The 24,068-nt window shown below is 40.5% G+C and overlaps 1 protein-coding gene across 5 annotated transcripts in view; it reads left to right on the top strand.

The window, feature by feature from the left end:
* Nucleotides 1-23,253, top strand: part of c1qtnf7 (C1q and TNF related 7) — a 51,730-nt gene extending 28,477 nt beyond the window's left edge. For all 5 annotated transcript variants that reach the window (XM_072251887.1, XM_072251890.1, XM_072251889.1 and 2 more), the window contains one exon: nucleotides 22,360-23,253. In XM_072251887.1, the coding sequence (XP_072107988.1) occupies nucleotides 22,360-22,988 (629 nt within the window). In that variant the 3' untranslated portion in view covers nucleotides 22,989-23,253. The remainder of the gene's footprint in view (nucleotides 1-22,359) is intronic.
* Nucleotides 23,254-24,068: the final 815 nt, after the last annotated feature.

Genomic DNA, 24,068 nt, shown 5'->3' with positions numbered 1-24,068 from the left:
ATCTAAGCAACTTTGACTGTGGAATGACTCTTGGTGCCAGACTGGTAGGTTTGAGTATCTCAAACTACTCATCTCCTGAGATTTGCAGGCATAGCAGTCTCTAGAGTTTAAAGAGAATGGTGTGAAAAACAAAAAGCATCCAGTGAATGATAGTTCTGTGGGTGAAAACGCCTTGTTAATGAGAGAGATGAGAGGAGAATGGCCAGACTGGTTCAAGCTGACAGAAAGGTGACAGTAACTCAAGTAACCATGCGTTATAAAAGTGGCATACAGAAAAGCATCTCTGAATGCAGTACATGTCAAACCTTGAAGTGGATGGGCTACAGCAGCAGAAGACCATGAACTTACACTCACTGGCCTCTTTATGAGGTACAGGAAGTACCTCATAAAGAGGCCACTGAGTGCATGTTTATCATCTTTGTGCAAATGCACTAAATTTTAATTGAGTTTCCCATTACACTATCCTATCGTCTATATCAAGCTATTTATTAGGCAAGAGTAGCACTTTGATTTTCTAGCGATAGATCCAATTATCTGTAAACTTTAAAGCAATAAATAGAAATATGCTTGAATTTAGAGGATTTTTACAACTTCAGGTAATTCAAACATATTTTATAATTAATGAATAGTTTTGAAGAGCAATGTCTGGTGTAACATAAGAAAGATGGCAGCCAATTAACATCCAGAAATATTTTCAAATGTGCTTGATGCACAAATCATATTTTGGAGCAGCATATCAATATTATAGCAAGATATTCTCTTATGTCTTTGATTAATATTCATCACTCTTTTTATTGCTTCGTGCCACTCATTATCTTTCTTCCATTCATCTTCTGTCTTTTTCTTTTCTGATCGCTCTGTGTTGCTCTTTCCTCTCACTGACAATATCCCTCTAACCTTCCGCCTGGCTGTTACAGTTTGTCCCTCTCTCTCCCTAACCCTGTTGTTTCCACCACTTGCCTGTTTGTCCCTCTCTTCTGTTTCCACTGGCTTCCTCTCCATTTCTCTCCTGGATCTTTGCTCTGTATCCCTCTTTGTCTCCCTTCCTGATCTTCTCACCAGGTCCATCTGTGTCCCTCCCTTGTGTAAACAGCAGACACTGTAATCTGGAACAAAAGAACAAACTTTTCGAGAGAAACTGATCTGATACGTAGTGTTTCGGCCTGAAATATCAACTGTCCTCCCACTGACTCCTGATCCGCTGAGTTCCTCCAATAGTTTGGGGTTTTTATCACTCCCTCCCTAATGTCCTCTCTCTCTCTCCGCATCTATCCCTCTGTCCCTGTCCTCTCTGTCCCTCTCTCTCATTTTTCACTAGGTCCCTCTATCCCACTGCCTTGTGCTTCCTCAATGTAATCCCCCAATCGTTCTCTCCAATGTGTTCACTGAGCCTTTTCCTTTTCTTCTCCTTGTTTATACCCCATCAGCCTTCTCATCAATATTTATTGAGCCTGTAATTAAATCATTACTCATTCTTTCTCATTTTATGCTTCATCCGCACTTGATTCTTTTCTTTGTAGGAGTGCCTTTTGTTTGTATATATTTAGTTCACTTATCGTGAATGTATCTCAAGTTAAAACCAATAAGCACAATGAGTACAAAACAGGCCATCCACTGAACTGTGGACATCTGCCCTGCATCTGTGCAATGATCAATTGGAGAGTTGGAGAGCCATAAACTTCCATACCTACAGTGTAAAGCATGCTCTCATTGACTTAGTTCTATTGTTTCCCTGTTCAAGATTCACCAGAAGCGGAGCTAATGTCTTCATCTCCATTTGCTCCCACCAGTCTATCCTACCCCAACACCACCCCCACAGACACACTCTCAAAGGGATATAGAAACATAGAAAACATAGAAATCTACAGCACATTACTGGCCCTTCGGACAACAATGTTGTGCTGACCATGTAACTTACTGTAGAAGCTGCCTAGAATTTCTCTACAGCACAGCCCTCTATTTTTCTAAGCTCCATGTACCTATCTAAGCGTCTCTTAAAAGACCTTATTGTATCTCCCTCTACCACCTTTGCTGGCACTGCATTCCACGCACCCACCACTCTGTGTGGAAAAACTTACCTCTGAAGTCCCGCTTGTACCTACTTCCAAGCACCTTAAAACTATGGCCCCTTGTATTAGCCATTTCAGCCCTGGAAAAACCCTCTGGCTATCCGCACAATCAATGCCTCTCATCATCTTATACACCTCTATCAGGTCACCTCTCATCCTCCGTCGCTCCAAGGAGAAAAGGCAGAGTTCACCCAACCTATTCTCATATGGCACGCTCCCCAATCCAGGCAACATACTTGTAAATCTCCTCTGGACTCTCTGCAACCAGGCTTCATAAAATAACCTTTTAGTCTAGGTAACATGCACTCTGCTCAGAATTAAATACATTACTCCAGGTACACTTTAATAAGATAGTTCTCCCAGTGTCATGTTTGTGGTATTGGGAAGCCATGTGGCTGGAAATAACACACATGAGAGATGGAGAGGTGAGGAACAAATGTGTTGCTGTTTATTTTATTTGTAGTCATTTACCCAGAATGCCCTCTCACATTATGTAACACACAGGGAAGCTTAACTGCAACTCATAAGGGTCAAAAGATATATGACATGTCCCTCCCCATTCCCATACATGGACCAGCTGCTGAACTATTAAGCATCAAATTCAACCAACAACAAAAAACATCTTTGTTTCTAATCTAGGGAAAGAGGGTACATTGCCTCTAGGGATTATACTGTCCCGTGTGCTGAGGGTTAGTCACTAAACTAGAAAATCAATCTGTCTGGAGGCCACCTATTCTTGTGAGGGTAGTAATGTCCTGGGAAAGTTGTTTTATCTCCTGGTGGTGTACGTATAGATCTTAGCTTGGGTACTCCATTGTCATGAGGGAGTTCCTCAGAAAGCACACATGATGGGGGAGAACTAGCTGTGTCATTTGATCTTAATGGAGGTCCTACCATCATTATCTCAGAATTCTATCCCATTTCTACATCTGGGTCTGGATTGGTCAGTTGTGTTGGTTTTCATAGCCTCAGAAATGGGCAACAGCTGACCTACATGCCTTCTCCAGATGTTGTGGTGACTAGTTTTCACTATGTATGACACAGGACCAATTTGTGCCACCACCCTCGCAGGTATCCACATTGTTTCAGAGATGTAGCTCTGGGCAAGTACTCTCTCTCCTGCTGTAAAACTGCTGTACTTTGTTTGGCATGTCTCTCTGGTTGGGTTTTCTGTTCAGTTAGCACAATCTGTTTTGTGTTTGGGGATCTAAGCATGTCAAGTTGTCTTTCATCAGAGCAGTAGCTGGAGCCATTTTAGTGGTGGTGTGAGGTGTGTTGTGATATATCAGCAAGAAAATGCTGAGATGTTAGTTGAGGGATCCATTTTCCACTGAAGTCTTGTGGGCTTGTTTCATTGTTTGTAGGAATCATTCAGCAAGGCCATTAATGGCTGGATAATATGGTGCTGACTTGATGCGCTGAATACCAATTGCTTCCACAAATGCCTTGAACTTTTCAGACAGGAGCTGTGGGCCATTGTCACTATGACTAAAGATGGGAATTAGCTCTTCAGTGCATTTTTCAGATGTAGTGCTCTTCATGATGGCAACCTTGGACCATTTGCTGCGACTGCCACGACCAAGAACATGTGGCCTTCTGCAGGTCCTGCAAAATCTATGTGAATCCTCTGCTGTGGTTCTTCAGGCCTTTCCCATGGATGCAAAGGAACAAGTTGAGGAACATCTCTCATTTGCTGATAATGTAGGCATGCGTTGGCCTTCTCTTCAATGGTTACATCTAGTCCTGTCCACCAAAAGTAGCTGTGTGCAATTTCTTTTATACGCACTATGCCACAGTGTACTGCACGTAGCTTTATAAAGCCCTTACTTTCTAAATGGTGGAGGAGCCTTCAGCCCTTTCAGAACCTAGTCTAAGATGCTCAAGCACCTTTAAATGCTACAAAGTTTGCTTAAGCTTAACAAAATGTAAGAACTTTTGCAGTATATAATTGCTGAGATCTTTATTCAATGGATGCCTCAAGAGAGACGGCTGATGGAAATGTTATGCACCCATGACTGGTCACAAAGGGACAGGGCAGGAGGTGTGCCTGGTCATTTGTGAAGAGCCTGCTGTCACAATGTCTTCACAGCCATCCTGGACCTTTGAAGACCAGGATTTCCAAGGCTGCTTTTCACTGAGCAGAAAGCATTCTGTGGGAAGACCTTCTCTTGTATTCCCTTGCTTCGACTCTTTCTCATTGTCTTGCTGGTCTGCGATGTCTTCACTACGGTGTGTTGTTATGTGGTGGCAGAAGACTCCTGCTCTTCCCCCATAACCTGTTGCTCATTGCAGTGTACAGACATTCAACCCAGCTCTCATTCACCAGGAAACAATCTGATCTACCTTAGTTCCATCTAGATCAGCGTGGCATCTCGGGCACTCGGATTGCCACATGTACAGGCAGCCATTGACTTGTGTGCTAATAACTTCCCCATTAAGAACCCAGATATTTTCCATAGCAGAAAGGTTTGTCATTCCCTCCATGTTGAATTGAATTGAATTGTCTTTATTACTTACAACTTTCACATACACGAGGAGTAAAAACCTTTACATTACATCTCCGTCTAAATGTACAACGAGCAATTTATAGTAATTTGCAATAAAAAGTATATGCAACAGGATTATCAATATGGCATAGAAATGCAATTGTATCAGCATGAATTAATCAGTCTGCTGCCCTGGTGGAAGATGCTGTCCCAGAGCCTGTTGGTCCTGGCTTTTATGCTGCAGTACCGTTTCCCAGATGGTAGCAGCTGGAACGGTTTGTGGTTGGGGTGACTTGGGTCCCCAAAGAACTTTGGGCCCTTTTTACACACCTGTCTTTGTAAATTTCCTGAATAGTGGGAAGTTCCCATCTACAGATGCGCTAGGCTGTCCACACCACTTTCTGCAGAGACCTGTGATTGAGGGAAGTACAGTTCCCATACCAGGCAGTGATACAGGCAGTCAGGATGCTCTCAATTGTGCCCCTGTAGAAAGTCCTTAGGATTTGGGGGCCCATACCAAACTTCTTCAACCGTCTGAGGTGAAAGAAGGCGCTGTTGTGCTTTCTTCACCACAGAATCGGTATGTACAGACCACATGAGATCCTCAGTGATGTTTGTGCCGAGGAACGTAAAGCTGTTCACCCTCTCAACCCCAGATCCATTGATGTCAATAGGGGTTAGCCTGTCTCCATTCCTCCTGTAGTCCTCAACCAGCTTTTGCAACATTGTGGGAGAGGTTGTTTTCTTGACACCACTGTGTCAGGGTGATGACTGCTTCTCTGTAAGCTGCCTCGTTATTATTTGAGATTAGGCTAATCAGTGTAGTATCATCAGCAAATTTAATTAGCAGATTGGAGCTGTGGGCGGCAGATCATTGTGATTGCAACAAGAATTTTATCTTGGTGAAAGTCAAATTTCTGAGAACACATGATTCTTTCATCCTAAGTAGCACACAAAGCCAGATATTTTCAGTAAATAGCACTGACCAGTGGGATACATACTTGGAGATAAAAGCTTCCTCTGCTCCTACAGCTTGTCACGGTGATATACCCTCCAATTACCATCTGCTTCTGTAGCTCTTCACACCAGTACATGCTCGCAGCTACAATAGCTGAGCAACACAGCCACCAATAAGGAGAATGCCTTTCCCCTCCTGATGATCAGATCTTATTGCCTGTATCAATCCTTGCCGGCGTTTGTCCACCAGATGTGCAAAGCTTCATCACTGCCCATTGCATGCTTCTAAACATTCCCAGTCAAAGCTGGTGCTGAAGGAGAAATGGAAGGCGACTCTGGAGCCATAAGTGGAGCCTGAAACAGCATAGGGATGGGGAGTAGGAAGAAGGCTGAAGCATTCAGGGAGATGTCCTTGCTGAGAATCCGCAGTCTCATTTCCTAGCTAAGTGCACGAGACAAGCATTGGCTGCGTGGGATGTAAACCATTTCCTATCTAAACCTACTTCACTTGCCATATTCATAAGCAGTGTGCCAAACAGAAGTCTCCAATGCAGGCCAAGTGACCTCCTTCATGTTACAATTGACATCACTATAATCAAACAATTGAGCTCTGATGACATATAGACCCCCCACACATTCGGTCTTGCAGATCCTCCTGCAATACATAAATCTGGGGCTGGATAGTCAAGGGATCATTGCTGGTCTTGCACAGCTCGTAATAGGTCTTCTGATTTTTTGGCAGCATATCACCAATAATAACCCTATAACGTCAAAAGCTTCTGTGGTATCTTCCTTAAATAACGAGGTCTTCGACACTATAAGACCACAGACATGGAAGCAGAATTAAACCATTCAACCCATTGAGTCTGCTCTGCCATTCCACCATGTCTGATTTATTATCCCTTTGAACCCATTCTTCTGACTTCTCCCCAAAACCTCTAATGCCCATACTTACCAAGAACCTATCAACCTCTGCTTTAAGTCTACCCAATGACTTGGCCGCCACAGCTGGCTGTTGCTGCTTCAGACCTTCTTATTTGCCTCCAGACCTTTCAGCTTCGTACGCACCTTCTCCTGAGCAATAGTGACTACCCTCACTTCTGCCAGTCTTGAATTTCTGGCATACTGCTGCTGTCTTCCACAGTGAAGACTGATGCAAAATACTTATTAAGTTCATCCGCCATTTTTTGTCCCTCATTACTACCTCCCCAGCATCATTTTCCAGCAGTCCAATGTCTACTCTCATCTCTTCTTTACTCTTTGTATATCTGGAAAAATTTTTGGTATCCTCTTTTATGTTATTGCCTAGCTTAGCTCCATATTTCATCTTTTCTCTCCTTACAGCTTTTTTAGTTGCCTTCTTTAAAAGCTCCCAATCCTCTAACTTCCTACTAATTTTTACTATATTATATGTCTTCTCTTTTGCTTTGATGCTGTCTTTGACTTCCCTTGTCAGCAACAGTTGTCACAGAGCATATTTTCATGACAACGCACTTTATGTTGAAAATGATTGTGCAAAGGGAAATAAATGTCCTGCTTAAAGTCAGGAGTAATTTTTCTAAATACATACTTACACACTCATAAACGTGAACAGAAATGTTTTGTTCTGGAAATGCTCATTTTCACTTTAATTGGAGCTCTGTGAGGCCAAAGAACATCATTTCCATCCCTTTGTCATCCAGCACCAGCTCGATGATCTAACTCACTACACGTCATTCAGAACTCACACCACCGGTGTTTCTGCCTTTTGAAAGACCATATGACCTCACCGTTAAGCACTTCATCCTCTTTGGGTAATGAGCTGTGGAGTGCTTTTTGAGTCCATGCCTTCCAGATGCTCAGCTCACGCAAGGGATTTCCCTGCAGACAGCTTCATACAGCTGGGGACAAATATCATGGTACAGATGAAAAAGTATGTTAAAGGTTGTACGGGTTTGTTTTTGTTGAAATATGATTTAAAGTCAGCGCACAATCCTTTATCAACAAAATCAAACATCTCACCTCTACTTTATTCAGTAAAGCGGGGAAGATTAAACAAAACTGCCCTAACATGCCTTATTGAATTCAGAGCAACAGTCGTCACTGAACCTTAAATGCATTTAATGCAATTTACTCTTTATGGAATCTCATTTTATTGAAACAAAAAGAAACAGTATCTTTTCCTCTGCAACTGAGGGATATGTAGTTGGCATATCAAAGTTGCTGGTGAACGCAGCAGGCCAGGCAGCATCTCTAGGAAGAGGTACAGTCAACGTTTCAGGCCGAGACCCTTCGTCAGGACTAATTGAAGGAAGAGCTATCCCCTTTGCCAATCACCTGTCCAGGTCTTGGCTCCATCCCTCCCCCTCCTGTCTTCTCCTATCATTTTGGATTTCCCCTTCCCCCTCCTACTTTCAAATCCCTTACTCACTCTTCCTTCAGTTAGTCCTGACGAAGGGTCTCGGCCTGAAACGTCGACTGCACCTCTTCCTACAGATGCTGCCTGGCCTGCTGCGTTCACCAGCAACTTTGATGTGTGTTGCTTGAATTTCCAGCATCTGCAGAATTCCTGTTGTTTGTAGTTAGCATAGATGTTTTGCCCCAGATCTTCTAGAGAGTAGCCCGGATATATAAAATGTTTCAACTCATTTGAAGCATGAATAAATCTTCCCCTTTAATGCAGAATCAGCCATTGGCATTGTGATCATTGGAGTGGTGGGGTAGATCTTCTGCCTGTCATAGAGATGTAACCCTGATATCCGAGAAGTTTCACAACTCTGTGCCTAGTTGCATTCTGACCACCTTCTAAGAGGCTCAGTCATGATATTGTGCAAAGGTGGCAGCAAATCGATTCTTTTGCCCACAGACTTTTCCCCCTGTGGTGGAGAGTGGTTTGTATAGCACCTTGCACTAAGTGTTTACACAAAATAATCATAATTGATTATCCACTACTATATCTTCAATTGTAAAGGTATGTGAAAGGAGGAATGGGAATAGGAAGGGTGCTTCAGACTATCTCTGTCCAGTATGTGTGTTAAACACGAAAAGCAGCATCTAATGAGATTAAATAAGTCATCAATGGATTAGATCATTGCCTTGCAGTGTTGCCACATCAGGCCATGAAATGTGTTGGGCAATTAAACTGCGACATGATGGAGAAGGCTGGAAAACATGGAAGAGCTCTGAATAAAAGTCACAACTCAAACCTGAAGCACTTACTTACATCCACAGCCTGAGGTTTGAAGTTTATGATGCTTCTTGAACTTCTCATGATGACCTTGCCATGTATTTCTAATTTTATTTATAGGCCCATGGTTATAGGCCCTTCAGGCCAAAGTGCCTGCGTCACCCAATTATACCCAATTAGCCTAATAACCTGTATGTTTTTGTAATGTGAAAGAAAGCCAGAGCACCCAGGGGAATTCAATATGGTCACAGAGAGAACATACAAACTCATAACAGATGGCAGTGGAATTGAAACCGGGTCACTGGTGTTATGCTACACTGCCACTCCAAAGAGAAGTCATTCATCAATCAGTTCAATCCAGTCCATGTGATATTAAGAAAAAAAAACTATTTGATACTGCAAAGCTTCAGAAAACAAGCTGACAGTAGCCTTGAAGGTATGCTCTAAGAAGTTGGGGTGCCTTTACCCAAGCAACATTGTCCTCTATCTGACATTATGGAAAATTGCCCACATATTTTTCAGAAATAATTGTGCAGACTAGTGGTGGTGTCCGCAGGAGCTAGTGTTGGCACTGCTTCTTTTCACACTATATGGCAAAGATGACTTTGTGGCCAAGTTTGCGGACAATACAGAAATAGGTGGAGGGGCAGGTAGTGCTGAGGAAGCAGGGAGTCTGCAGAAGGACTTAGATTGGGAGAATTGTCAAAGAAGTGGCAGATGGAATATAGTGTAGGGAAGTGTATGGTTAAGCACTTCCAAGGAATAAAAGCATAGATTATTTTCTAAATTGGGAAATGAAATTCAAAAACCAGAGGTGCAAAGGGACTTTAAAGTCCTTGTGCAGGATTCCCTGAAAGTTATCTTGCAGATTTAGTCGGTTGTAAGGTAGGCAAATGCAATATCAGCAAACATTTCAAGGGGACTAAAATATAAGAGCAAGGATGTAATGCTGAGGCTTTCTTAGGCATTGGGTCAGACAGCACTTGGAGCATTGTGAGCAGTTTTGGGGCCCATATCTATGAAAAGATGTGCTGGCATTGGAGAGAGCCCAGAGGAGGGTCACAAGAATGATTCTGGGAATGAAAGGGTTAATGTATGAAGAGCATTCGATGGCTCTGAGTCTGTACTCACTGGATTTCAGAAGAATTGGTGGGGTGGAGGAATCTCATTGAAAACTATCAAATATTGAAATTGAATTGCCTAAATAGATGTGAAGTGAAGAGGGTATTTTTTATAGTGGGAGAGTCTGGGACCAGAGGACACAGCCTCAAAATACAAGGATGTCACTTTAAAACAAAGATGAGGAGAAATTTCTTTAACCAGAGGGTGGTGAATCTGTGGAACTCATTGCCACAGGTGGCTGTGGAGACCAAATCATTGGGTACATTTAAAGCAAAAGTTAATAGGCTCTTAATTAGTAAGGGCTTTGAGCATTACAAGGAGAAGACAGCAGAATGGGGTTGAGAGGGATAATAAATCAACCACTTGGAATTGTGGAGCAGACTCAATGGGCCAAATGGCCTAATTCTGCTCCTATGTCTAATGGCCTCTTGATCTTAAAAAAAAACAGAACAAATCCAGTCTAGCTGTTAACTGCTCGATCAGTCTACCCACATCCATCAGAAAAATGATGGAAAATGTCATCAACATTCAGTCTACCACATCCATCAGAGAAATGATGGAAAATGTCATCAACATTCAGTCTACCACATCCATCAGAAAAATGTCAACAATCAGTCTACCTACATCCATCAGTAAAATGATGGAAAATGCCATCAACAATTCCATCAAGTGATACTTATTTGGCACTGTATCCACCAGGCTAAACACTTTCTTCCTCTATCACCAGCACACCTTAACTACACGGTACACCATCTACACAAAACAGTACAGAAACTCACCTAGGCTACAATAACAGCATCTCCCAACCTTGAAACCCCCATCACAGCCACACATAGCAACATAGCCATCTGCTGGTTTCTCTCCAAGTGGTACAGCATCCACTGTTGATAATATGTTGTTTTTCTTTGGAATTTGTTGGTCTAAAACTTGAACTTTTCTCTCAACACCATGGAAGTACTTTAACCAAAAGAATTCTTTAACTTTATGACACTTGCTCATTACCATCTTCTTAACAATGGTTAAGAATGGGGAATAAATGCTTATCTTCCAAAGATGTCCACATTCACTGAATGAAAGAGTAATAAAGAGAATCATAATAACCCTCTTAGCTAATCAGCTTAGATTGAATGACAGAGCTGACTCAATGGGCAGAATAGCCTAATTCTGCTCCTATGTCTCATCGTGTAATATTCCTGAAATCAAAGTATAATTTGAAAATAAAGCAAGGCATGTATTTATTAACACCATTCACAACTTCAGCGTAATCCAATCCAAATGATTTCATAATGTTGATGGTGGGAAAATATTGCCCAGGACACAGGAGATGGCTCTACTGTCCTTTTCAAAAATAGTGTTACTTGGTAAAAGCAAGTGAAGTCATTGTTTAATACCACAGCAAAAGACAGCATACAATAATGCAGCAGTCCTCTTTTCCATCATCTTTGATTTTAAGATAACTTCCAACATCCTTGCCTCACTTGTGCAACAGACATTATTCATAGCCATCTGTTCAGCTTCTTTTCTGCATCTCCTTGGTTTCTTTGTAACCTCACCATTCATCTGTTTTCTAGTATGATCTTCAGACCTTGTTCTCTGTTATCTCCTACTACATCTTTTGTTGTTGTATCCAATTAGTAATGGCAAGTTTAAGATAACAATCATTCTTGGCTCAATTGACTAATATTTTTATACTGTCCAAAATGAATTACATTTCCATAAGATTAGCTGAATTCCTAAATCAAATGTTCTGTTGCTACAGAAAGGATTACTTCATTTCTGCATGAAATCTATCCCTTTACATCCCTCTAAGGTCTCAGCTGAGATCCAGAATAAGTCATTTGCAAATCACAGAATTTCCAGACTAAGTGGTTTATTGTTACTATGAAAACCTGTCACTGTATTGATAGCATCTCTTACATTCTAAGTTTATCCTCTTTTGAAAACAGAGAATATCACTTCTACCCAAGTGTTCCTCCCTTGCTTCTTCTCAAGTCAGTATTAAATAAATGACAGGAAACTTGGGTGATGTTAATGTTCACCTTAATAAGGCAAGATCCTAGTGAGAAATCACCAGTTGTGTTCTATAGAAAGACATCTGATCTTCCTTACAGCATGGCAACTTTGATTGGAAGGCTATGTATTACCAAGCACTTACCAAGATCCCAGTTTCTGAAATACCCTCCAAGGGTTTGCACTTTTCCCATCCTTTAGGATATTTCTTGCAACCTAGCTCATTAACCCAGCTTTTCAACATCTGTCCTAATATTGTCTTGTGCTTAATGTAACACTTAAATTAATACATTCCTTCTGAAGTGCCTTGGGCAGTTTGCTATGTTACATGTGTTATAAGAATACCACTTTTTTCTGTAGCATTTAAATCTGTAACTCAAGTACTCTGCTCACCAATTGCAACTACATATTGCTTGAATTTGCAAAAAGTATTGGTTGAATTTGTCTTCATTTATATGGATTCTTCTACCTCAAGATAATCTCCCAGCCAGATGTTAGGAATATCTGTGTCTTGGCTACAAACATGCAATTAGCCCACATTTCCCAGAGTGGGAATAAACGGGACCTTTTCAGAATGGCAGGCGGTGACTAGTGGGGTACTGCAAGGCTCAGTGCTGAGACCCCAGTTGTTTACAATATATATTAATGACTTGGATGAGGGAATTAAATGCAGCATCTCCAAGTTTGCGGATGACACGAAGCTGGGTGGCAGTGTTAGCTGTGAGGATGATGCTAAGAGGATGCAAGGTGACTTGGATAGGTTGGGTGAGTGGGCAAATTCATGGCAGATGCAATTTAATGTGGATAAATGTGAAGTTATCCACTTTGGTGGCAAAAATAGGAAAACAGATTATTATCTGAATGGTGGCCGATTAGGAAAAGGGGAGGTGCAACGAGACCTGGGTGTCATTATACACCAGTCATTGAAAGTGGGCATGCAGGTACAGCAGGTGGTGAAAAAGGCGAATGGTATGCTGGCATTTATAGCGAGAGGATTCGAGTACAGGAGCAGGGAGGTACTACTGCAGTTGTACAAGGCCTTGGTGAGACCACACCTGGAGTATTGTGTGCAGTTTTGGTCCCCTAATCTGAGGAAAGACATCCTTGCCATAGAGGGAGTAGAAAGAAGGTTCACCAGATTGATTGCTGGGATGGCAGGACTTTCATATGAAGAAAGACTGGATGAACTGGGCTTGTACTCATTGGAATTTAGAAGATTGAGGGGGGATCTGATTGAAACGTATAAGATCCTAAAGGGATTGGACAGGCTAGATTCAGGAAGATTGTTCCCGATGTTGGGGAAGTCCAGAACGAGGGGCCACAGTTTGAGGATAGAGGAGAAGCTTTTTAGGACCGAGATTAGGAAAAACTTCTTCACACAGAGAATGGTGAATCTGTGGAATTCTCTGCCACAGGAAACAGTTGAGGCCAGTTCATTGGCTATATTTAAGAGGGAGTTAGATATGGCCCTTGTGGCTACGGGGGTCAGGGGGTATGGAGGGAAGGCTGGGGCGGGGTTCTGAGTTGGATGATCAGCCATGATCATAATAAATGGCAGTGCAGGCTCGAAGGGCCGAATGGCCTACTCCTGCACCTATTTTCTATGTTTCTATTTCACACAAGTGTTCATGAGCGTTTACAAAAAACATGAAATTATTTCCGTAAGCCTGTGGAGGATAATCAGGTGCTAATTAATCTGAACTATTTGAGAGTCCGTCCTGTTATCCTTGTAATATTTCTGTTTGGAATATGTTGAATAATGTCCTTGTCACTTTGCCCATAGCTATTCCTAAAGCTCCATAAATATTTAATACATTCAGCAAAAATAATTTGGGCAATGATGGCCTGACAGAAATTCAGAGATATCCCAGGAGAACCTTAGCTGCCAAGACCAGGGACGCATGGGAGCAGAAACTTTCCATTCTTGCACACTAAAAGGCGATACGTTTTATAACTAAGTACTGAACTGAGCAACAACACTCTTGAAGATAAGAACCTTATGGAATACTTACACGAGAGACAATCACTGAGCAGCTACCTGCAAAGGTGAACCCAATGACCAAAGCTAATCTGCCTTTTTGTTGTACGTTCATCTTGGTGGAAAATGCTGCTGAGAAATTCAAAGCAGGTCAATAGAAAAAGAATCAGAAGCAGGTTTATTATCACTTGACATTTGCCGAGAAATTTGTTTTGTGGCAGCAGTACAGTGCAAGACATAAAATATGTTATATAAGTTATAAAAATAATGAAATAGTGTGAACGAGAAAAAGTGAGTGAGTATTCATGGGTTCATGGACAATTCAGAAATCTGATGGCAGAGGGGAAGAAGCTGTTCCTAAAAAAAAAATTGAGCATGCATCTTCAGGCCCCCTCCCCGATGGTAGTAATGAAATGAAAGCATGTCCCGGTTGGTGTGGGATGGTGCTGCCTTCCTGAGGCAGCATCTCTTGGAGATGTTCTCAATGACGCTAGGGCTGTACCTGTGAAAGAGCTGGAACTAAACACAGAGCAAAAACAGTTATACTCAACATCCGAAATTTATTTCTTTGATTTCAATAGAATAAAATCTAGAGGAACAATCAAACACTTTGACAACATGATTTAGCATTTTTAACACTACCAGTGAAGTGGGAGTGGGTGGAGAGAATGGAAGTTCTAGGCATTATTCCTAAATATTTAAATTCAGCTTCACAGCTCATTAAATCCTTTAATTTATTCAAAATGAAAATAAAACTTTTTGGTAATCCTGCTTGCTGAATAGGCGTGTGTTTATCTTACTGTATTTGGAAAATTACAGGAACAACTAATATACAAATATAACTAATACATTGCTAAGAGTACAATGAGACAGCCTTTCTATGAATTGTCACTGGCTCAATTCAGAAAATATCTTAATGGATGGTATGTTTTCCACTCAGTTCTTTATTTCAAAACAATGGTTTAGTTTCTCTTTTTTTTCTATTTTCTTTTCTGGGTGCTTTCTCTTTGATTTTGCTGCATTATTGCTGGTGAAGTAAATTCCCAGCAACTGAGCAGAGCAGCTAGTAGAGTTACTGCCTGGCAACTCCAGGGACCCTAATCTAATCCTCACCTCCAGTACTTCTGGGTTCCCTGTAAGTGCTCCAATATCCTTTCACAACCTAAGACCTGTAAGTTGGTAGTTTTTTAAGACAGAAGAGACTAGGGATGCTGGAACCCAGAGCAACAAGCGATCTACTGAAGGAAATCAGCAGTTTGAGCAGCATTTGTGGAGGGTCAGGAATTGACGATGCTTCAGGTGGAAAACCTGCATCAGGAAGGGTTATTGTCCTAATCCAGGGTTTCAACGCAAGACATCAGCAATTCCTTTGTGCCATAGGCATTGCTCAACCTGCTGAGTTCCTCCAGCAGAGTCATTTGGTGGTTTAACTAGTCACTAGTTCCTCCAGCAGAGTCATTTGGTGGTTTAACTAGTCACTGGAAAATGCTCCGAGTGTGTAAGTGAGTTGCAGAATTGAGCAGGTGATTGGGTCTGAGGAGAATACGTTTCAGGTAAAACTCATTGAGAATGGAGGCACCAGAAGATGCTTGATGACTGGAAAGGCTTCCCTCTACAGGTATGCCATCAGGAAAAATGTTAAATGTGGTCTGCAAAAAGGCATTGAACTCCAAATTTATTACCCCCACCTACCAGAACCAAGCTTGATCAAAGTGAGGCACCATTATCAGGTAGCAGATGGAGAGATCCTCCGACTATGACAAGTTGATCCTTGTCGTATACCTAAAATTACAGTGAGACTTTCAAACTTTGCCAGACACCAGTAGAGTTGAGTCCTGGGCAGGTAGAAGAGGAAAGCTGGGTGAAGTGCTGTAGTATGTGGAGGAAAAGTGAGTGGAAGGTGGGCCTGTTCCTCATAATAGACAATAGATGCAGTAGGCCATTCAGCCCTTCGAGCCAGCACCGCCATTCTCTGTGATCATGGCTGATCATCCACAATCAGTATCCAGTTCCTGCCTTATCCCCATAACTTTTGATTCCGCTATCTTTAAGAGCTCTATCCATCTCTTTCTTGAAAGCATCCAGAGACTTGGCCTCCACAGTCTTCTGGGGCAGAGCATTCCAGACATCTACCACTCTCTGGGTGAAAAAGTTTTTCCTCAACTCCGTTCTAAATGGCCTACCCTTTATTCTTAAACTGTGGTCTCTGGTTCTGGACTCACCCATCATTGGGAACATGCTTCCTGCCTCCAGCATGTCCAATCCCTTAATAATCTTATATGTTTCAATAAGATCCCCTCTCAGCCTTCTAAATTCCAGAGTATACAAGCCCAGTCGCTCCTATCTTTCAACATATGACAGTCCTGCCATCCCGGGAATTAACCTTGTGAACCTACACTGCACTCCCTCAATAGCAAGAATGTCTTTCCTCAAATTTGGAGACCAAAACTGCACACAGTACTACAGGTGTGGTCTCACCAGGGCTCTGTACAGCTGCAGAAGGACCTCTTTGCTCTTGTACTCAATTCCCCTTGTTATGAAGTCCAGCATGCCATTAGCTTTCTTCACAGCCTGCTGTACTTGCATGCTTGCTTTCAGTGACTGATGTACAAGAACACCTAGATCTCGTTGTAAGAGTGTGTAATCTCAGTAAGAGTGTGTCAAAAAGCCTTACCTACCAACTTCATCCTTTATTGGAATAAAAATTTGTTAACTCACTGTAGGAGCTGAAAATGTACTAGCTTGAGAAGACTTTGGTGGCTGTAATAGATATCAGTAGATTTGAAACAGCTTCTCAGGCTGTATCGGTTTTTTTTCCACTAATTTGGGGGAAGGTACTGAAGTGAATATTGTTCTTGCTTCCAGTAACTTAGGTTCAATTCTGACCTCCAACGTTCTCTATGGGAGATTTGAATTTTCTCTTCATTACAGGTGTGGATTTATCCCTGGTGACCTGATTTCCGAAAACATGGTGATTGGTAGTTTAAGAGGCTGTTGTAAAATGCCCCTAGTGGAGGTGGTAACAGGAGGGCAGGACAATCAGGGTGGAAGTTATTGAACATGTTAGAATGAGGAGAGGTTACTGGAAAATAAGAGGATTAGGACTGCTGGGATTGCTCTGAGAGTCCCCACAGACTGGATGCTTTGAATGGCCGCTTTTTAAGTATGTCATAAGAAAACACAAATTGTACAAAATATATTTGAAGCAAAAGCTTCAAAGACCAAAAATAATCCCAGCTCCATTGGCCCAGGCCCAAGTGCAAATCAGACACAGGCCTTCCTCCTTTATCATAAAATGGGCACGGTGATGTTGAATTTAGAGCCAGTATCACAGCCTAAGGAAAATATCATAGACAAAATACATGGGCAGGAGAAGCTGTTCCACAGAAGTGCAGAGACTGTCAAATTCAGCCTATTTTGTGATGTGTTTGGAGATCAAAAGTTTAATACACATAGTGAAAGGTAGCAAAGTTAAGTCTCTTTAGATGCTAGAAGTAACACTATTTTATGGTCTGCAATGCAAATCACACATGGAAACAAATATTGCACAAAGTACAATACCATTATGTGTTTTGTGATGGTACTGTCAATGAATTTGCAAGGAAGGATTAAGTGACACAGTGACTTACACATTATTTAATCTCCAAGACCTGAGTTTCATAATTCACACAGAATAATAGGATAGATTTAACCCAATTGCATAGGTGAATATCTTAATGAACATATCGTGTACATTTTTCAGGAGATAGCCAAGTTTCTAAGTGACTCCTTTACATTTTTGCATAAAAACAAACTTGCCTGGACTTTGCTAAAACAGAGAATTTTGAAATGTACTTTATCAGACAGATTACTTGTTCAAGATTGTTTCGATCTTGAAATGCTTTGCTTGGACGTGCGAACCAATAAAAATGCAATAGAGGCAATGAGGCATCTGGACCTTGGTGATAAACAGGACCAAAGGAATGTCCTCAAAGTCTGAAATTGATGAATTGAAACATAAACCAAGGAACAACTAAGGAGGAAGAATCAAAGTCATATTGAAATAAGTGGGGATTTTGGGATATTGTAGGTGGAAGGAGACTAGAGATAGATCTATTCCTACTAGTGCTCATGAGTAACAAGGTGAACTACTCAGCAACCTAAGAACATTGAAACAAAAGTATATTGAAATATGCAAATTTAGGAGCAACTGTAGGTAACTCAAATTTGCGCTACATTCAGCAAGATTAAGGCTAATCTAATTGTAATCTGAACTCCACATGTCCACCTTCCCAAAGTGACATCTCACATTTTAGCAAGCATCCATCTGCCCCTCTCTTGAAAATATTCAATGCATCTGGATGATATAAAATTTATTAAAAGACTTGTTAGACATGTCCTTTCTTCACCAAAATCAACGCTAATTATGCAAATCAAAACCAAATCCTATTGCGAAACATGAATACGATATACATTTCCTCACATAATTCGGCAGAAGATCAGCAAAGTTGCACCAGCTAGTTTTAACAATAATTTTCATTCAAAAGTAGATGATCCAACTCAACCTCCACCTGAAGTGGCTATATAAGGCAGTGGCACAAAATGAACCTGGGCCAACAGTACTGTAAAGCATTGTGCTAATCTCCAAGACTTGTCCTTCAAAGTCACAGGGATTAGAGTTATTTAACTCATTGTAATAGTAGATATATTATAGTTTCTAAAAGAAGAGTTCCCATAAGATACAGAGAACAACTTTTCAGTAATGCATCATTAGTAAGTTGCCATAAAAGTCATTGGGGCAAACTATGGGAAACTGAGGATCGTACAGTTAGTTAGATGCATACAAACTTGTTTTGAACTTGATCTGAAGAAATGACTCAGAATACTGGACAAAATCTATGGGGCCAGGCTGTATCTGGATTGTAGCACTAACAACTTATGCTCCAAAACTAGTTGTATTTCTGGCCAAAACTTCCAATTAAATGGCAACACCCTGGAAGATTTAAAATTAAACACAATACTGAAGAAGCTGGAAATATGAAATAAAAACAGAAAATGCCAGAAAAATTCAGGCAGCATCTGACGAAGGGATTTGGATGTAAAATATTAACCATTTCTCTTTCCTCACATGCTGCCCAACCTGCTGTTTCCAGCATTATCTGCTTCTCCTTTAATCTGGCATGTACACATTACTCATTCTAGCATCTGTCCAATCAGCCTACCCTCAATAATCAGTACTGTGATGGACAGTGTCGCTGACTGTGTGTTAAGGGACTAAACTGGAACCTGCTCACTAATGCCCAGTACAGGTTTTGACCCACCACTATGTTACATACTACATCACAACTTTAACCCAAACATGGACCAAGGAATTAAATTGCAGAAAGCGGTTTTGGCTGATTGTGGCATTAATGCCTTTTGTACAAGTCAAGTCAATTGGGCATAAAGAGAAAACTTTGCACAGTGAAGGGGCTTGTGCTTATTGGGATGAGGCAAGGATAGGGAAGCATGAGGGGAAAAGTGTGAAAAACATCCCAGGCTCAGTAGAACAATGCAGCTTTTCCTCTGGGCAGTGTCCTGGTCCGATTCATCTGTATTTGACCTTGTTCAATTATGTTAGAAGTGGTTATACTCACTGATGATTGCACAATGTTCAATTTCATTTACAACTCCTGAGCAAATAAATCAGTCCATACCTGTATGCAGCAAGACCTAGACATAAAAAAGACAGGAGCAGCGTGGGTAATCGGGCCTTTCAAGCCTGTCATGGCTGATCTATGTTGGCCTCTATTTCTCCAGCACCATTTGGAGGCTGTATCCTTGGGCATGTGATTCAATTGCTAGCATCCAAATCCTTTCTATGTTCAACAAAGCACATCAAAATTAGGCTAAAGTACTCTCCACTTGTCTGGATTGCACCTCCAATAGTATTCTAGAAGTTGGAAACTATCCAAGACAAAGCTGTCTGTGTAATAAACATGCCTGAATGTTCATACCCTTCATCAACTGGGCACTATTGTAGCAGTTTTTGCCATCTACCTAAAGCACTACAGTTACACACTAAGGCTGCTCTGAAAGAACATCCCAACTCTCACAACCTTTACCGCTAGGAAGAACAAGCAGAGTTGGCACATGGGATCTCCACCACCTGCAGATTCAGCTCCACTTTGAAATGTGTTGCCAACACTTCATAGTCCCTTAATCTAAATGATCCCCAGAATTCTGTAATTTTCTTACCAAGACACCCTGCTTATTTACCATTTACTCGACATTTACTCCCAGCTTAAAATCTCCAGGTCAGAACTTAGGAACTTTTGTGCTTATTGTTATTTTAACAGTAAAATTCAAATACTGACTGGGTTATGCATTAACAAATTGTTTTTAACTCAACAAAGGTATGTAAATTCAGTAAATTGAACAAACAATTTAAGGCATGACTATTATGTAATAATAATTATCCTAATAATAACATATTCATAGAGAACTTTTCATACAGACAAATAATTCAAAGTACTTTAGAATGGGAGTACAAATACAAAAATAAAATAAAAAATAAAAGTTAAAATAAACATGAAAATAAAAGACAAAAAGAGATTAATTAAAAGCAAGGTTAAATACATGGGTTTTGAGCTGGCACCAGCTGAGTCAGCATCCCTTATAGTTTTGGATACTGAATTCCACAGTTCAGGAGTGTATTTCAAAGAAGCTGGCCTGCCAATTATCTTTTGAGGGAGGTCGTTTAATTTTAAGAAACCGGCGGAAGAAGACCTAAGAGTTTTTTTCAGTATGTGTGACTGAAAAGCGAACTATTATGTTGATTAATATAGGACAAGTGAGTTCCATAGACCATAGAGTTATATAGTCATAGGTTCCTTCAGCACGAAAACTGGTCCTTTGGCCCACCGAGGTTATCTGACTGTCAAACACCAATACTACCCAAATTTATTTCATGTGCTCTGCATTTCAGTAACCCTTTATCCCACAAGATTCTACTGCTCACCAACACATTTACAATGCCAGTTAACCTACCAATCCCTGATGCCTTTAGGATGTGGGAAAACCAAGAAAACCTGGGGAAAAAAACCCACACAGCCACAGGGAGTCTGCAGACTTCTTACTGATAGTACTGGAGGTCAGGTAGAGTGGGATCCAGGAACGGCCATGATGGAATAGCAGAGTAGGCACGATGGGCTGAATGGCCTAATTCTGCTCCTATGTCTTATGGCCTAATCTAAGTTGCTGAAGTTGTGAGGCAACAGCTCTGCTAGCTGTGTCACTGTGCTGTCTCTCATCTTTGTGAGAAAAATGCAATTATATTAAATGTTGAACTATTCATAGTCCAAATAATAGCATTTTCAGCTTAGAGTACATAATATTTTTCTGTTTTGCAAGGGAATTGATTATACTTCTGAACTGTTTAAGTACGAATGCACAATAGACCTTTTGTTGCTTCATTTCTTTCCGTAAACATTAACCAAATAATTCACAAACAAAAAGTGAACTGAGAGAAAAAAGGCCCACTCAATATAGAGCAAAAGCAAAACCCTCTCTTGAGAAAAATTACCTACAAATGGAAGAGATAATGAATGCCCTTCTGATGTTGATCACAAAGCTGCTTCCTCCGTTATAAAGATCTGGTAGATTTGGCCCTCTAAATCTTAGCCCATAATCTTCAACTACGGCCCCAGAACATGTGATATGAGATAAAGTTATTTCAATTGACTGCAGAAACTAACTTGCTGGAGATTCTCAGAATGTCAGACAGCGACTATTGAGAGAGTCTTTTTTTATTGCTCTCCAAAAATGTTATTTGTTCTGCTGAGGAACCCCTGCATTGTCTGGTTTTAAATTTGCTGCATCTGGCACAAAATTAAATTGCTTAACCGTTAATGTAATCTCACAGTTGTATCTTGGCTCAGTAGAATATGATAGAAAGCAATTTTGCAAAAAAAGAAATGCACTTGCTGATAAAAAAATTTCATAATCTACTGAAGACACAAGAGACTGCAGATACTGACTGGAGCAACACACAAGGAGCAGGAAAAGTAGTGGAACTATTCTAAGGTACACTGTTCTCTCTGCTCAAATTCCATCTTCTTCAGTCCTTGTCACTTCCACCTATCCCAGCTTCTTACATCATTCCGCTCTCCCCTACCTATCACCCCCCCTCACCTGGATTCACCTCTACCCTTTGCCCCTAACATTTTATACCGGCCATCTCGCTCTTTCTTTCTAGTCCTTTCTAGATGAAGGGCCTTGACTCAAAATGTTATTTGTTCATTTCCATCCATGGATGCTTCCTGACTCTTTAACTTCCTCCAACTCCATTGTGTGAAGCCCGTAATCCAATAAGATCATTTGTGTCAATTATTATAAATTTTACTGACAGCTTGGAAAACCCCTCAATATACAAACATTTGTATTACAGTTGGAAAATCAACTAAACATCATGGAGAACTATTCAAATATATAAAAGCTTCAATTGTAACATTTTTAAAATATCAATTTTTTTTAGATTTGTTTAAGATTTGTTTAGTCCCATGAGTGAATGAAAACTGGCCATAATAACTTCATCATTCTGATTTATTCCAGGGATAAGGGGGAAAACCGGACATGATGGACACTTGGGTGATAAAGGGGATAAAGGACCAGCTGGAAAAGCTGGAATTCGAGGGCAGAGTGGCTTGAAAGGAAAATCAGGACCCACAGGATCTTCAGGACCAAAAGGAAACAAAGGACAGAAAGGAGACCCTGGACCCCCTGGTGTTTGTAAATGTGGGAGCTTGGTACTCAAATCTGCCTTTTCTGTTGGCATAACTACCAGCTACCCAACAGAAAGAACACCCATTATATTCAATAAAATCCTCTTAAATGAGGGTGGTCATTACACCTCTTCTTCTGGAAAGTTTATATGTGCCATTCCAGGGATTTATTACTTTTCTTATGAGATTACCCTGGCTAATAAACATCTTGCACTTGCACTAGTGCATAACGGTGAATATCGTATAAGAACCTTTGACGCTAATACGGGAAATCATGACGTATCTTCAGGATCTACTGTAATGTACCTGAAGCCAGAAGATGAAGTGTGGCTGGAGATCTTTGAATATGAACAAAATGGTCTATTTTCTGATCCTAACTGGACTGACAGTTTATTTTCTGGGTTTTTGCTTTATGCTGATGCTGATTACCTGGATGCTTTGGCAGAAGATGAACTTTAGTACAAAAAGGGCCAGATATTTTATAGTTTGATTTGCAAGTCATTTGTCAAGATACATCATAAATATTTAATGGTAAAATTTAGCCATGTTTGAAATACATAAAATTGTTCTATTTCTCACTGGGTGCTCTACTTTGGAATTCGAATGAAATTTGCCTACTAAGTATTGCCCAATCTTGTTTCATTTTCTAATGGATTTAATTAGAAGTGGGGTATTTGGAATAAACCCTGATAATGATATTTCACATATCCAGTTCAAAAATACAGGCACAATTACAAGTTTTCACATTAGTATGGCTCAGAAGTTTTCAAAGACAGTGTAAACAGCCCTGATATCCTGAATATCCAAAACTTAAATATCATTCAATTGAAACTACATTTTACATTTTTGTTTATTGATATCATTTGAATCAGGTTTTAGTTTGATTTAGGGCCAATTACACTTTTTTTTAAAATTGCAGCTTATTTGGCAAGTTCTCCAATGACTGAAATTTGCTTTTCTTTATACATAAAACAATCATGAATTTTGCTTTTCCCAACAGATCCATACCCTGAATTCTCTTAACATCATTTGTTAATTTGGTATTAGTAACTCTATTTTAATGAATTATGCCATATTTTATGCAAACCGATGTTTTATGGAAAGGTGGAAAATGGGCTTTCTATCCAATATATATGATGCTAATGTATGTTTTATTCATAACAACAAAGGCAAAGTCACAAGGGTTTCATTTTTTTTCCATTTCCATGGTTATAAATAACAGCAGATATCATTAATCAGATATCAGCAAGTAAAATGCACAAAAGAAATTCAAGTGTGGAAAATCACGCATCTATATTGAATTCTATCAGGACAGTTTTCAATTAATTTGATATTTTACAACTCAGCAGTAAAGACAAATCAGGATCTCGAACTGATAGCTTGGAATTTTTCCTCAATTATCTTGAGGAGTCAGCTTGAATTGTTGCAGGGTAGTAAATTCCCTGACCCATAATTCGTAATGGAGCAGTGCAATCAGAGGGTGGATAGGTTGGAAACAGGTAGCAAACTGTGCTGCTCTGATACTCTTACTCTGTCTGC

Source organism: Mobula birostris, chromosome 3 (genome assembly GCF_030028105.1).
Source record: "Mobula birostris isolate sMobBir1 chromosome 3, sMobBir1.hap1, whole genome shotgun sequence".
NCBI lineage: Eukaryota > Metazoa > Chordata > Chondrichthyes > Myliobatiformes > Myliobatidae > Mobula > Mobula birostris.
The sequence above is the reverse complement of the archived record's forward strand: the minus strand, read 5'-3'. Positions and strand labels throughout refer to the sequence as shown.